General features: G+C 43.2%; 1 protein-coding gene across 3 annotated transcripts; it reads left to right on the top strand.

Moving 5' to 3' along the window:
* The first annotated feature begins 1072 nt into the window (after positions 1–1072).
* Positions 1073–7735, top strand: LOC130029248 (retinol dehydrogenase 16-like). 3 transcript variants are annotated; one of them, XM_056120168.1, is made up of 6 exons: positions 1073–1174; positions 2983–3298; positions 4480–4738; positions 5637–5800; positions 6335–6564; positions 6663–7735. In XM_056120168.1, the coding sequence occupies exons 2-5, from the start codon at positions 2986–2988 to the stop codon at positions 6550–6552; spliced, it is 954 nt and encodes a 317-aa protein (XP_055976143.1). In that variant the 5' UTR covers positions 1073–1174; positions 2983–2985; the 3' UTR covers positions 6553–6564; positions 6663–7735. The 3 variants fall into 3 exon arrangements, with proteins under 3 accessions (XP_055976143.1, XP_055976145.1, XP_055976144.1); XM_056120170.1 differs by having other exon boundaries at positions 6807–7735; XM_056120169.1 differs by having other exon boundaries at positions 6823–7735.
* The last annotated feature ends 6491 nt before the right edge of the window (positions 7736–14226 follow it).

Consider the following 14226-nt stretch of genomic DNA (forward strand, 5'->3'; position numbering starts at 1 on the left):
GGAAATGGGCACTGGTGGAGGGATGGGTATTTGATCATTGTATAATTGAAACCCAAGCACAAAAATTTGTAAGTCTACAACTGTACCTCATGGTGTCTCACTAATAAAAATTAAAAATAAAAAAAATTTTAAAAATCAGTTACACTAAAAAAAGAAATGTCAAGTGAGGATTTTTGTTTCCTGAATGGGAAAGGATGTATACTGATTTTGAGACTGTAATTGTGAGTTGTTCAGGACTTTTAAGCTGGGGTTTGAGAATGAATCGAGAAGCTATGGTGTTATGGGCAGAGATACTACAGCGGCTTACTCTGCATGAAGAAAACCAGGCATGAGTTCCAGCACTCCAATGGTCCCTAGATCCCACCAGGAGTGATCCCTGTATGCAAAGGCAAGAGCAACTCCTGAGCACTGCAAGGTGTGATGAACCCTCCCCCCACAAAAATGTTTTGGTGTATATACACAATTGAATACTTATGGATGCATCTAATGTATGCTGAGTGAGATCAGAAATAGATACAGAATAATCTCTCATATGTGGGACTTAAAGATACACAACAAGAAAACTACAAAGAGGCCAAAGGCAACACAAACAGGAGAACTGTTCCACACCATTGAGCAGATGGGGAAAAAGGGTTTAAAAAGAGTCACAGTCCTTAGGGTAGGGTAGCGGATACACTGGTGATGGGTGTGGTGCTGTAATTATGTACATGAGAAACCATAACTAGCCTATTATAAATCACTGAACTTCAATCAATAAAAATAAACAAGACATATTACAAATCACTGAACTTAAATCAATAAAAATAAAGTTAGGGTTGAGTGACCAAGAGAATCTAGTGGAATTAAACATCAGGTGTGGATTCTCCTGAATTTCCAATTCAAGTGATTATTTGTTATTGCACACTGTTTTTCTTCAGAAGACCTTGCTAGATGGAGAAGGAAAATGAATGGTCTGGGTCAGGGATAATCTTAACTGTGCCTCTAGGACTGTTACAGCAGGGAACCACCAGGCGGCAATGAGCTCAGTTTAGCAAACAGAGGATCACATGATTCTTTATCGACAAAAGGATCACCCTCCCCCACGGTGCAAGGTCAGTGTCACACAGTGCTCCACAGAACTTCTGTGGACAAGACTCTACTTCTGGCACCTACCTGAGACCTTGACAGATCCCAGGTGAGTGAGCATCAGTCTGGGCTCCTTTTCTCCTCTCCTCTTCTCCACTGAGCACCTGTCAGCTTCTGACTCTGAACCCCCAACACACACACACACACACACACACACACACACACACACACACACACACGGACTCATGCTCCCTGACTGCGGAGTCAGAGTGAAACTCTGGCCTGGGGGTGGGAGATACTCCCCACTTGGCTCCTGGGGATTTATGGGTTATGAATTTGGGGTCTGGGACAGTTTCTGCAGCTCCTCTCCAGACTCCCGGAGGAAGGTCCAGTCCCTTTGTGTCCTGGGCCAGGGGTTTCCCAGGCTTCCTGCTTCCCTCAGCCTCCCTCTCCTGGGTCTGGGCTTGGAGGAGGGTCCTGGGGTTCCCATGTTACAAGAGAAACTGATGTCTGGGAAGCAGAGGGGCCTCCAAGCATGGGGCACAAAAACTCTAAGGCCTGCAGTGGACCCTGCAGAAAAAGTGAACCATAACCCTGCACCCTGCTTTGTTTGTGCTCAAAGGTCTGCGGGCATTGACCGCTGTGCGTGGGAACCTTTCTTCCTGCTTGTCCTGCTTCCTCCTGGTGTCTAGTGAGCAGAGACAGTGAGGGCAGAGAGGGATATACCTGGAGCAGGAAACCGGCTCCTGGTTCAAACCTATCCAAGCCTGCTGCTCCTCTTTAATGAAACCTCTTCTGGCATCCCTATCAGAATAAATGTCTGATACAAACTTAGCTCCCCTTGCCTCTGGGCTACAGCCCTCCCTGTTTGGGTGAGATTCTGAAACCCCATTTCTGCTCAAGGCAGCTACTCTGACAGTCTCACTCTGTGATTGTGCTGGGATGTAACTTGGGCTAGTGAGGGTGAACTGGCAGAGAGGGGCAATGGCACCACTTGGAGATGGCAAAGCTTGAGACAGGGCATCTCAGGGAGATTGACCTGGAGTTTACTTTGTGTATGTTCCTCAGCCGCTCTCTGCCACTCAGACAAAATTCCCTATTGCCTGCACCCTGTGTGCTCCTGATTCCCTCCTGCTCCTTCTCTGATGTCACACATGCTCTGCTGTCCTCAGTTCCCTTTTGCCCACAAACTCCCCATTCCTAGCCTTCTCCTTGCTGACAGGGACTGGGTGTCTCAAGGGTGTTCGTGTGTGAGCCAGATGGGAAGCCCAAGTACAGGGGGAACCCCTTTTAGTGTCACACAGCTCACACTTCATATTATTCATGATTCCAGGGAGTCCAGACTGATGAGAAGAACATGAAATAAGAATGTGCTGAATGATGAGTTCCTGTCATAGGTTCCAATACACATATATTTCTGGGGGAGAGGGCATTAGATGGAAAGGTAGAAAAGAAGTAGGGGGATCACAGAGTGTAGTTGGGGAAACACATTGAGAGTTCTTGGGAATTTCACAGCATTGATTAGAACTGGCCAAAGTACACAGAGACTTTCCTCTCAAACTGTAGGTCACACCTCACAAGGGGTCATGGAATCTTTAACATTTTTGTTTTAAAATAAACTGCATTGTGATTGATTATCAGTAAATGGTTGGTTTGTACACATATTTTATAGACCAACAGATCCTGGGGCTGTGTAAAATGTTTTTTAGCAAAAGAAGTCATAAATAGAAAGTGTAAGCCCTGAGACCGAGTATAGAAGGGAGGGCAGAGGCAGACTCTACTGAGGTGCAAGGGAACAGAACATGTGAGCAGATCCGGCAGGACGACTACAAACACACATCTGCATGGTCACTGTCACTTGTCTGCACATGGGCCTGTCATGTAGTCTTTCCTGGGTCTGTCTGTCTCTTTCTGCAGACCATGTGGCTGTACCTGGTGACCCTGGTGGCTCTGTATTACCTTGTGCGCTGGTACCGGGAGAGGCAGGTGGTAAGCCAGCTGCAGGACAAGTACGTCTTCATCACGGGCTGTGACTCGGGCTTTGGGAACCTGCTGGCCAGGCAACTGGACCTGCAGGGCTTGAGGGTGCTGGCTGCGTGTCTGACTGAGAAGGGGGCTGAGACTCTGAGGGCGAAGACTTCAGACAGGCTGGACACAGTGATCCTGGATGTCACCAAGTCAGACAGCATCGCTGCGGCCACCCAGTGGGTGAAAGAGCACACGGGAGACCGAGGTACCATGAACTGCTGGGTCTGTGTCTGAAGGGGAGTCACAGACTGTGCTCCCTGACTGAATCCCAGGGGCTTTCAGGACTTGAGTCTATGAGTTTTTCTCATTTACCAACTCCCCAGCTTGAACCTCTGCTCCATGTGTTGACCTGATCCCTTGACTCTGGGAAGAATTTGGCCTAATGAGACATGACAGCCTTCCTGTCTGTGCTTAAATCCTCAACAGGAAATCTCTTTTCTAGATGTGAAAGTTAGGACTCAATTGGGCTGCTTTAAAGGGGTCTTGGACCTGGGGTCAAGAGTCAGTCTTGGCTACAAATCTCGTATTTTTTTTCATTTTGGGTCACACCCGGCGATGCTCAGGAGTTACTACTGGCTCTGCACTCAGGTAGCACCCCTGGCGGTGCTTAGGGGACCATATGGGATGCTGGGAATCGAACCCGGGTCAGCCGCGTGCAAGGCAAACGCCCTCCCTGCTGTGCTATTGCTCCAGCCCAAATCTCAGTATTTTTTTGTTTTTACTGATGACCCAATTTCCTACTGGTAAGAATGCTCCTTGTATTCATCTGATATCACAGAACTTTACAAATAATGGCAAAATTATTTGGAAATCAGTTTTTCCAGCTTATTGAAACAATCATAGGTATTTTGCTACAACATCTTCAAGTATGGTGCTGAAGCTTTCTCAAATTTACTGGGGTCACTTTGTCTTCTATCCACTGACTTTCTCATCGATTATTGCAAACTTTACTTCCTCCTGGTCTCCTCTCTCTCTGCCTCTGTATCTGTCTCTCTCTGTGTCTCTATGTCTCCGTCTCTGTATTTGTCTCTCTCTCTCGACCTCTCTCTCTCTCTCTTCTCTCCCTCTTTCTTTCTCCACCCACCATCTCGCTGCTTTTTGAAACTGACAGTTGTGGCACACATACTTCTGCGCCTGTGCAGACACGTGGAAATTCAGGGGGATTTTTTAAAGAACAACCACATTGGTGTGTGAAATCCAAAGGCTCAGGTGCTCTCTATCATCCAGACGTTTACAAGACCATAGCTCCAGCCCCGGGCATGGCCCTTCTGTTTTGTGCATTCCCTGTACAGTCTTTCCATGTCCTCCCAAGGAGGATCTGGGAACCCCAGCTATAGCCTCCTTCCAGGCACAGCACACTGTGACTCTCCCATCCCCTGTGTCCAGGTCTCTGGGGTCTGGTGAACAATGCCGGAGTCTCAATGCCCTCAGGTCCCAATGAGTGGCTGACCAAACAGGACTTCATGAAGATAATGGACGTGAACCTGCTGGGGGTGATCGAGATGACTCTGAGCCTGCTGCCCCTTCTGAGGAAGGCCAGGGGCCGCATCGTCAACGTCTCCAGTGTCCTGGGCCGTCTGTCCCTTTATGGTGGTGGCTACTGCATCTCCAAGTATGGCATTGAGGCCTTCTCAGATTCCCTCAGGTAAGGACAGAGGAGACTGTGGATATGCTTCCAGGGGGCCTTTCCCAGGGGATCCTTCCATAACCTACTTGCAGGCTCTTCCTTCTTGATCCCTCTGAGTTCCTAGCACCATTTGCTTTGGGATGTCCCTTTCTACATTCTGGCATCCAGATGGAACCCTGACCTATGAAGTCTGATCTCATATATCCTTTCTCTGGAGGTGATCTCAATACAAAATGTCTTAAGTAGAACTGGAACCCTATGACACCAGTCCCATGAAACTGAGACCCAGGAGACTGTGAGGTGGACTTAGAGCCTTAGACTGTTTTTGGTGCATATTCCTGGGAACTCCCATGAGTGCAAACTAAAAGTGAAGAGAAAGCAGTTTCTTCCCTGGCCTAATATTGTGAGAGTTGAGAGCAGCTAGAGAAGCGGTATATTCACCTGCCAGGACATCTGGCCAGCTGCAATCAAGACAGGCCTGGATGAAGGTCTAAGTTGAGAATTATAGCACTGGACTTGTAGATCAGGAGGGTTCCTGAGTGAAAGATGTGGTTGGCCTAAGCCAAGGGGTAGAGTGATTGACAGCACAGGGTGCATGGTGTCACTTATGGTGCAGATAGAGGTGAAAATAACAGATGACATGCTGAAATGGTGATTTCTGCAGAGAACAAAAATCTAGTGTTAATACTTCTGATCTATGAGATATTTGGGGAAATGTGTTAACCCTTGTGTAGAAACTACATCATCAACCCTGCCATTCTCCCCTAGTGTCAAAAATCTGAACTTTGACTTTCCACACTTTTGAGTTCATACCACCTCTGTCCTGGCTGAGGTTAGTTGGCTTATGTTAATTTGTGTTTCATGTTTTTCTGTCTCACCAAGAACCTAAACTTATTCTTCTCTGGTGTGTTTTTAGGAGGGAAGTCTCATTCTTTGGGATGAAAGTGGCTATCATTGAGCCTGGTTACTTCAAAACTACTATAACCAATCCTGAGGTTATTACTAAAAGTTTGCAGAATGCATGGGATAAATGCAGTCCAGAAGTCAAGGACATTTATGGGGAGAAATTTCTGGCATCCAGTGAGTGAATTTTGGAATGTGGGCAGATAAGTAAACCTTTGTCTAGAAGTCTGGATTCTCTATGAATGCCAGCATAGGTCCTTGTCTAGATCGGATACACCAACAGCTGGGGACTTTTACATTCATCCTCATGATCGTGTGGTTATAGGAGGCAAGGTATGAATCCAGGTTTGTTAGTCTTAGAACCACTCTCTCATCAGAACTTATTCTTTGGGATAATTGGAGCCAGACACAAGAGGACTCTCTTGAATTCATAGCAACTAGTGTGTAACTGATTTTAGGAAATAGATTTGTAATGTTCATAGGCACTTCCAGGGCATGCGATGAAATATTTTCTGAAATTCAATGAGAGTCGCAGCATGTGGTGATAATTCTTGGGTTAGACTTGGGAAATTCAGAGGAAATCCAATTAAGTGGTATGAAGCAGGATTTGGGGAAGGTAGAGCAATTATTAACAATTTTCAGTGGATAAATTGGAAGTTTAAAAATTGGGAATAAGAAATATATATTTCAGTAATCTTTCTTCCTGCATAGATTATAAATTTCTACAGAAGAAGCATTCACAGTTGTGTGAGGATCTGACCTTGGTGACAGACTGCATGGAGCATGCCCTGATGTCCTGTCACCCTCGCACACGATATTCAGCTGGCTGGGATGCCAAATTCATTTACATCCCCCTGAGCTACATGCCCACCTTCCTGCTGGATGCCTTCCTCAAATGGAAAGCCATAAGACCTGCCAAGGCCCTGTGAAGCCTAAATGAGGTGAATCATAGTATGGGGTTATATATTGAATTAGTGGTAAGTAGAGGGAGTGAGGGCTCTCTTTCCCCCCATAATCTCTTTCTTTATTTCTCCCCCAGTGTTTTGTGAAACATTATACATTCTGGAGTATTTGGAACAAAAAAACCCCATGTTTATCTGGCTGAAGAACAGGGACCAACTAGCACATATCTGTAAACCTTTTTGAGTGAAGTTTCTAAAACCCATGACCTTCTTCCCTGAAGGATTTCCATTTTGTAGGGAGTGAATAGCTGATGGGGCTCAGCTCTAGCTGCTCTGTATCATCTGTCTCCTGTGCCCTGGTCCTGGGAAAGCCTAGAGATGGATATAAGATGGATGACAAGAGGATTCCTCTGCACAGAAGATTCCTTTTGGCAGTGTGAAGATGTGGAGGCTTCCCAGCTTGACCCCCCAGTCTCAGGTGCCTAACTGTCGGATACTGTAACCCAGACAGCTCTGCACTCCTGGGCCTCCACAGTGTCCTACAGTAGTCAAAGGACACATCATTAACCAAAGTTGAACATTATCCACAGTGTTCAATAAAATGATGTTTCTTGTCCAAAGAATCACCTGAATCTCTATTTTACTTCATTTTAATGTAGCAGGTAGATGGGAAAGCACCCCTCCCCTTCCCCGTGGCAGTGGAACTCTTGGAAAGTAATGAAACTAAAAGCCTCAAGTTTACAAAAAGTCCACCTTGTGAGCTCAGGAGCCTAATAAGACTTCACCCAGCACCAACTGAACCAGAGAAGGCCGGACCCCCTTTGAGAGAAGCTCCAGCAGGAACAAAGGCCAAGGAAAAGAATTTAAAAGAAGATAATCAACCACTCCCAACTCTACCACCTTGGCAAGCACCCTAGCAATGGACTCTCACCTAGCCATAAAGCCCCACGTGGGGCAGTTGGGGGAAAAAAATCATATAAAAGCCACCTTGAATAAAGGAAGTGCACATATGCACTGCCCGAGCCGTTGTGCCCTCATGGTCAAGCACATGTGGTGTCAGATCACATTGTCACCCTCATCTCACCTCTTGAGATAAGTATTGGAACTCTCTCTGCCTTTGAGAGGTCCACATTCTCTCTTGTCTTTCTCCCTCTCTTTACTTCCTTCCATTTCCTCAAAAAGCCTCCAAATAAAATCTGTTTTTACTTCACTGTTCTTCTCCTCCTGAAATTCTTTTCTATGGGAAAAACTAGGACCCAGAAGCCCTGAGTAAGACCGAGGACCAACTACTTTACCAGTCCAAGCCTTTCTAGCAGGTTCCAGGGTGGCAGAGGAGGATCAGGAGAAAGTGTCCATCTCTCTCCCTCTGCTTCACATAAGTTATCCATGGTGGCCCACCAAATTCATTGGGGATCTATTCAGTGGAGCGTGGTCTATAATTTACATCCATCCCTTTCTGTAGAGTAAGAGTAGAAAGATTTTTTTGGGGGGCAGGGGGTTGGTTTTGGAGCCACACCCAGCTATGCTCAGCCTTCACTCCTGGCTCTATGCTCAGGGATCACATCTGTTGGGGCTTATAGGATGATTTAGGATGCTAGGGATTGAACTTGAGTTGGCTGTGTGCAAAGCAAATGCTATACCTGCTGTATTATCACTCTGTCCCCAGGAGATGAAAGGTTTAGAGGCTATTAATGAAAGGGGCAGAAAAATAACTCAACAGACTGAACACATTCTTCGTAGTGGGAGGGTTGGATTAGATCCTTGGCATCCCATGTTCCCCTGAGCACAGTGAAGTATGGCTCAAACCCCCAAACTGAAACAAAACCAAAAAATGAATAAAGACAAGTAATGAGAGACTATCAGAATAGTTTGCTGTGGTAGGTAGCTAGGATAATGATGCCTCAGTACTTCAAACATTCTCCTTCCTAGAACCTGTGAATTTGTAATATCAGGTATTATTTATATATGTCCTTATAAATGTAAGAGAGAGCAGAAGATCAGGTCAGGGTGAGTAGAATTCCCCACTGCTTTTGCTGGCTTTCAAAATAGGAAAAGGGGACTCCAAGTTAAGTTTTGAGGACAGCTTCTAAAAGATGCTGGAGCAATAACACAGCGGGTAGGGCATTTGTCTTGCACGTGGCCGACCTGAGTTCATATTCCCAGTATCCCATATGGTACCCTGAGCACTGCCAGAAGTAATTCCTGAGTTGCAGAGCCAGGAGTAACCCCTGTGCATTGTCGAGTGTGACCCAAAAAGAAAAAATAAATAAATAAATAAATAAATAAATAATAAAAGAATGCAAAGGACGAGAAAATGAATTGATTCCTGAGATCTTCAGCAAGGTCCTCTGTCCTAGTATCACCGCATTTTTAGTCTAATGAGACTCGTTTCAGACTTCTCACTTCTGAACTATAAGATCATTGTCACTGTCACTGTCTTCCCACTGTTCATCAATTTGCTCCAGTGGGCCCAGTAACATCTCCATTGTGACATTTGTTACTGTGTTTGGCATATTGAATACGTCACAGGTAGCTTGCCAGGCTTTGCTGTGCAGGCAAGATACTCTCAATAGCTTGCCAGGCTCTCCAAGAGGGGCAGAGGAATCGAACCTGGGTCGGTTGAGTAGGCCATGTGTAAGGCAAACGCCCTACCTGTGCTATCACTCCAGCCTAAACTATAAGATAGTATGTATTATTGTTTTATGGCCCTAAACTTACAATAATTAGTTGTGGCAATGAAAGAAGAGTACATTAAGGATTATAGGGAGATAAACATAATCCCACTCAATAATGAGTGATTTGCTGCCATAGAAGCCGTTTGTGAAATGTCAAGAAGAAAGCAAAGTTTTTGGCAATGTGTCAAAGCATAAGTCTTGAGTTCTTTCTCCAAGTACAGAGCCACCTGAGAAAAATGTTTGGTGACTGTGAGACAGTGAATGGTTAGTTAGATGTGGTACACAATTGGCCCAAATGGGAGAAGAATCAGAAAACTTCCTCCCATAGAAAAATATTCCCATGTTTGGATATTGCATCACTTCACAACTATATCATCCTGTTATTTCCTTAAGCAAACATTTGTTTGCTTATATAATGACAAGTAACTAATGAACCCTCTCACCATATCCCACATTCTGAAATTCCTTGATATTCTCCCCCCTAATTCATTTCCCTATTTCTCTATCTACATCGCCAAGAAATTTGCATGTGAAAATGGCACTACTCCATAAATCATAGCCATATGCTGGTGCTTTTGTATGTTCTCTTGCCTTTAATAAACTTGTTTAGAAATAATGCTTCTTTGTTCCTGTTATTCCTACACTTCACTTCTTCAGTGTGTACTTTGACATAATAACTACTTTATAACCTTCATTTCTGGTTTTCTTCTTTCTTTCTAATTCTTTTCTGTGATAAAGTTGAGAACCTGAACTCCTGAAAAAAGGATGACAATTTAGGTCCTGACCTGGTTTTTTTTCCTACAACAATGATATGGGTAAAAAGAACAGAAGAAATGACTAAAACTATAAAATTATAACTTATTCCTGAAAAGTATCAATCATAAAGATTCTTTAAAATATAACCCAAGGCTTAATTAACAAGATATTTTCCATGTAGTATCACTTGTATGTAAATTTCATGACTTCATCTTGGAAAATGGGCACTGGTGGAGGGATAGGTATTTGACCATTGTATAATTGAAACCCAAGCACAAAATTTATAAGTCTACAACTGTACCTTATGGTGTCTCACTAATAAAAATTTTTTTAAAAAACATAAAAAATATAACCCAAGGCAAGGTATAAAATAGCAAGAAATTCTTGATTCAGCACACTTGATATAAACATTGTTATAATGGATCAAGAACATTGTTGGCTTATTAAATTAGAAGATACTACATACTATAATTTAAATGACATGCATCATTACTCATCTAAAACACTCCTCTCCTCTCTTCTCCTTTCCTCTCCTCTCCTCTCCTTTCCTTTCTTTTCCCTCCCTTCCCCTCCCTTCCCTTCCCTTCCCTTGCCTTCCCTTCCCTTCCCTTCCCTTCCTCTTCCTCCCCTTCCCATCCCCTTATGATTTTGTTTTCATGCAGCCAAGAGTTTAATGCAAACATTTGGTATAATGTCCACACAATTGAGGTTTGGGGTTTTGCTGGGATGGTGGGATTGCACTAGGGTATAGAGGGTAGTATCAAGTATTGAGGATTGAACTCTACACTTGCCACCTTCACATTCCAAAGGCAGTCATTCTACCTCTAAACTCGCCTCACTCCCAAAGGTGGTTATTTTTCATGGAGAAAGGAATGAGTCCTAAGTATGAGCAGTGGTAGATATATGAGTCATGTTTTTGTCTTTATAATGAACTTTACACTTATTAAAGATATATCAGCTGCCAAAAAGAATAAGGAACAAATTTTTTAAAATATGTGCTTCATTTTCTTTAGACAGATTTGGCAGACACATTAATCTATGTTAAAAAAATATGGAGAAAATGGTTCTTGGCTTAGTCTCAATTTTCTCTTTGGATTTTAGTCATCTGCTGAATATTTTTCTCAGTACCTTTTTTCCTGGGGTGGAGGGTGAGGGATGCATCTTGGAGGGCTGTCATCTGACACTGGGAACATTCCCAACTGTAGAAAAGATCATTATGTGTCCTGCCACCCTTTCACCTCAAATCCATGAAGTTTATTTATGAGTAATGATGCTCTTTAAACTTTTCTTTCGAAATATCGTTGTACTATGTCATTGCATGTTCCAGGTATGCAAACTTACAAATATGTGTGTATTCACTACACTAATTTGTCCACTGAAATGTTGGTTCCTGCCTCAAGTTGGGAGACAATCATTACCACATAAGGAATTCTTGATAAATGCCCGGCAAGCTACCGAGAGTATTCGATATGCCAGACACAGTAACAACAAAGTCTCCAGTGGAGACGTTACTGGGCCCGCTCGAGCAAATCGACGATCAACGGGAGGGAAAAGCTAAGAGAAAAAATAAAATGTTTTCACTAAAACTCCACTTTTATCCTTCTTTATATAACTTACCCCTATTACCTAATTTACCCACATGACTTTCCCTCTTTCTTTTTGGTAACCACCAATTTGGTTTTATAGTCTATTTTGTTTGTTAATTTGTTTATTTTTTATGTGCCATCTAAGAATAAAATCATTGTGGGTTTATCTTTCCTCATATGATTTATTTAATTCAATATAATATCCTCTAGGTCTTCTCATGTTGCAAACAGTTTGCATTTTCTGATGTTGGTAGTTTGAGACAGGGAGGCACAGCTGGGCCAGCAGTCAGCACAGAGGGCCATAAGTATCTGGACCAGTCACTCATCCTAGGTCATCCCTTTCCTGCATCAACCAGTCCTTGAATCTCACCTCTCTTCTCAAGAACTGGAATCCAATATTCATTAGCCTACACAACCCTTGAGTGACACTGTATGACTTCTCCTAGCATAGACTTCCCTGTTTACTCAACCAGGAAACAGAGTTGAGAGATGCCTCCTTGATATATTATAGGAGGTGCTGTGCTTTGGGGTGGGTATGAGCTCAATGAGTTTTATCTCTACTTCTTTCTCCCTCCATCTCATAAAAGCCTTATCTTGGCCCCTCAGGGGTGAGTGCATGATCTGGTCCCCACTCCCACCTCCCTTGGTGTGGAATGGCCAACCTCTGTGGAGCTTTTGGTGGTGAAGACTGCTTTATCTGACTCTGATGCTAATCAGCCTTGATCCTAACATTCTAGGAAACTTTAGTCCAATATAATTTTCAAATCCTCTAGACTGAAAAGAAGTGATTGGGTGGTCCTGGTTCTGGGGGGCTGAAGGGATGACCATGCTCATTCTAAGAATGTAACCCTAAGACAATTATCCAATGATCATGATGAACTGTATCATTCTGTAATTCTGGGTGTGGGCCTTTGTGACTCACATCTCTACCTCCTATCCTTCCTTTTCTTTCCAAACTTCCCTCCTACCTTTCTGAGAGTTCTTTGCCTCATTTCCTGAAATCTCTTCCTCATTTCTGATTCCCTTTCTTGGAATTTTCCTCTCTGACCCCAGCCATCCTCACCTTGCTCTACCTCATCCATCTGAGTGTCAAGACTAATCTCAGTACCTTTTATAGCAGCCCAGGGAAGTCAGGACCCAGTCTTACCATCTTGCTGGACTTCTGTGTCAATGATATTTGAGCCATAACTCTATCCCCTGCCTTTCCTCTCTGTGTCAAAAGTATCTCTCCTTCTGACTTTCTTGCTTTCTATGTATTTTCCTGCTCTCAGACCAAGACCTGGAAGCCATTTGGTCCCCTGGCTTGCCACTCCTGAAAATTCTGTTATTCACTTTTCAAATTGTCCTCATTTTTTCTTCCACTGTACCACTTTTTTAGGCATTTAGCTCACCAAAATATCTAATGTGCCTGGTCCTGGGTTTCGAAGAAATTGCCAGTGGCCAGGGACAGGTAGATAATATAGCAGGTAAGGCATTTCCCTTGCACATGGTTGACCCAGGTTTGATCTCTGACATCCCATTTGGTCTCCCAAGCCCTCCAGAAATGATCCCTGAGTCCAGAGCAAGGAATAACCCTTGAGAATTGCTGGGTGTGCCCTAAAAACAAACAAAAAAGAATGTGCTACTGGGGATCCTGACCTGAGAGCTGATGTGTCCTCAGTCCTTGACTCCCTCCACTTGCCTATCACTGGGTCAGAGGGAGATCCTGTCTGCTTGTAGTTCCAGGAGGCGCCTCAGTGAGAATTATATCATCCCTCAGGACCCAGGACCCAGGACCTGATCTCTTGGGTCTTTCCTTTCTGAGAGTTGATGCTTAACATCACCCTCTCTCTCTTCAAGGAAGGCCGGCTTCTTGTGGCCTCAGGACCATGGAGGTATAGCCATCCTGTGAAAAACTATTTGTCATTCATCCTTCCTCATCGTGAAGATTCACGTAAGGGAAAACAATTCCAAGGAAATGACAACTAATTCTCCTTGAGGTCTATAGGATATAAACCCTAATTTAATTTATTTTGTATTAAAGAAATTTCCTACTCTTATTTAGTTGTGAACAGTTTTACAATAATACTTTTTTCTACAGTAGATCATGGTAGGTAATAAAATATTATAATTTAACAGTAATAAAAATTAGGATTAAGAACATTAATCGAAAAGCTAAAAATGACTCAGAATGTTAATTATTAGTAATAATTAAGTGAAATAAGAACATTTTCTTTCTTGAATTTTTTCCTTTTTCCCCAATTTTCCTGTCTCTATAGCTTTAATTATACAATTGTGACAACTCATATTTTTGAGTCTTATATGTGGGATCAAATCCAGAGCAGACTTTTACCCCTGTGGCGTATATATTCTGTTCCTGGATGTTGCAAACATTTAGTATGGATTTTTTCCACCTGATAATTCCTAACAAATGAAAAACAAAAAATTATAACTTTAAATAACTTAGCACTATCTCAGTTACCTTTAACAAAATTTGAAATAAGAAAGAAAGAAAGAAAGAAAGAAAGAAAGAAAGAAAGAAAGAAAGAAAGAAAGAAAAGAGGGTGGGAGGAAGGGAGGGAGGGAGAAAGAAAAAAATTTCTGTAAGTTTTTCTCCTCTAAATTTTAATAATGATGCCTAGCTAAATTTGTGTGAGATCATGACTAAAAGCTTCTAAGTCAGGATCCCATGCAGGTGGGCTCAT

Source organism: Sorex fumeus, unplaced genomic scaffold (genome assembly GCF_029834395.1).
Source record: "Sorex fumeus unplaced genomic scaffold, SorFum_2.1 ptg000042l, whole genome shotgun sequence".
Lineage (NCBI taxonomy): Eukaryota > Metazoa > Chordata > Mammalia > Eulipotyphla > Soricidae > Sorex > Sorex fumeus.

Excerpts from the sequence above, each read along its gene's own strand:
- LOC130029248 (XM_056120168.1), top strand. The coding sequence starts at position 2,986 with ATGTGGCTGTACCTGGTGACCCTGGTGGCTCTGTATTACCTTGTGCGC. Across the intron at positions 3,299-4,479 it reads AGAGCACACGGGAGACCGAG|GTCTCTGGGGTCTGGTGAAC; the intron begins GTACCATGAACT and ends CCCTGTGTCCAG. Across the intron at positions 5,801-6,334 it reads GGAGAAATTTCTGGCATCCA|ATTATAAATTTCTACAGAAG; the intron begins GTGAGTGAATTT and ends CTTCCTGCATAG.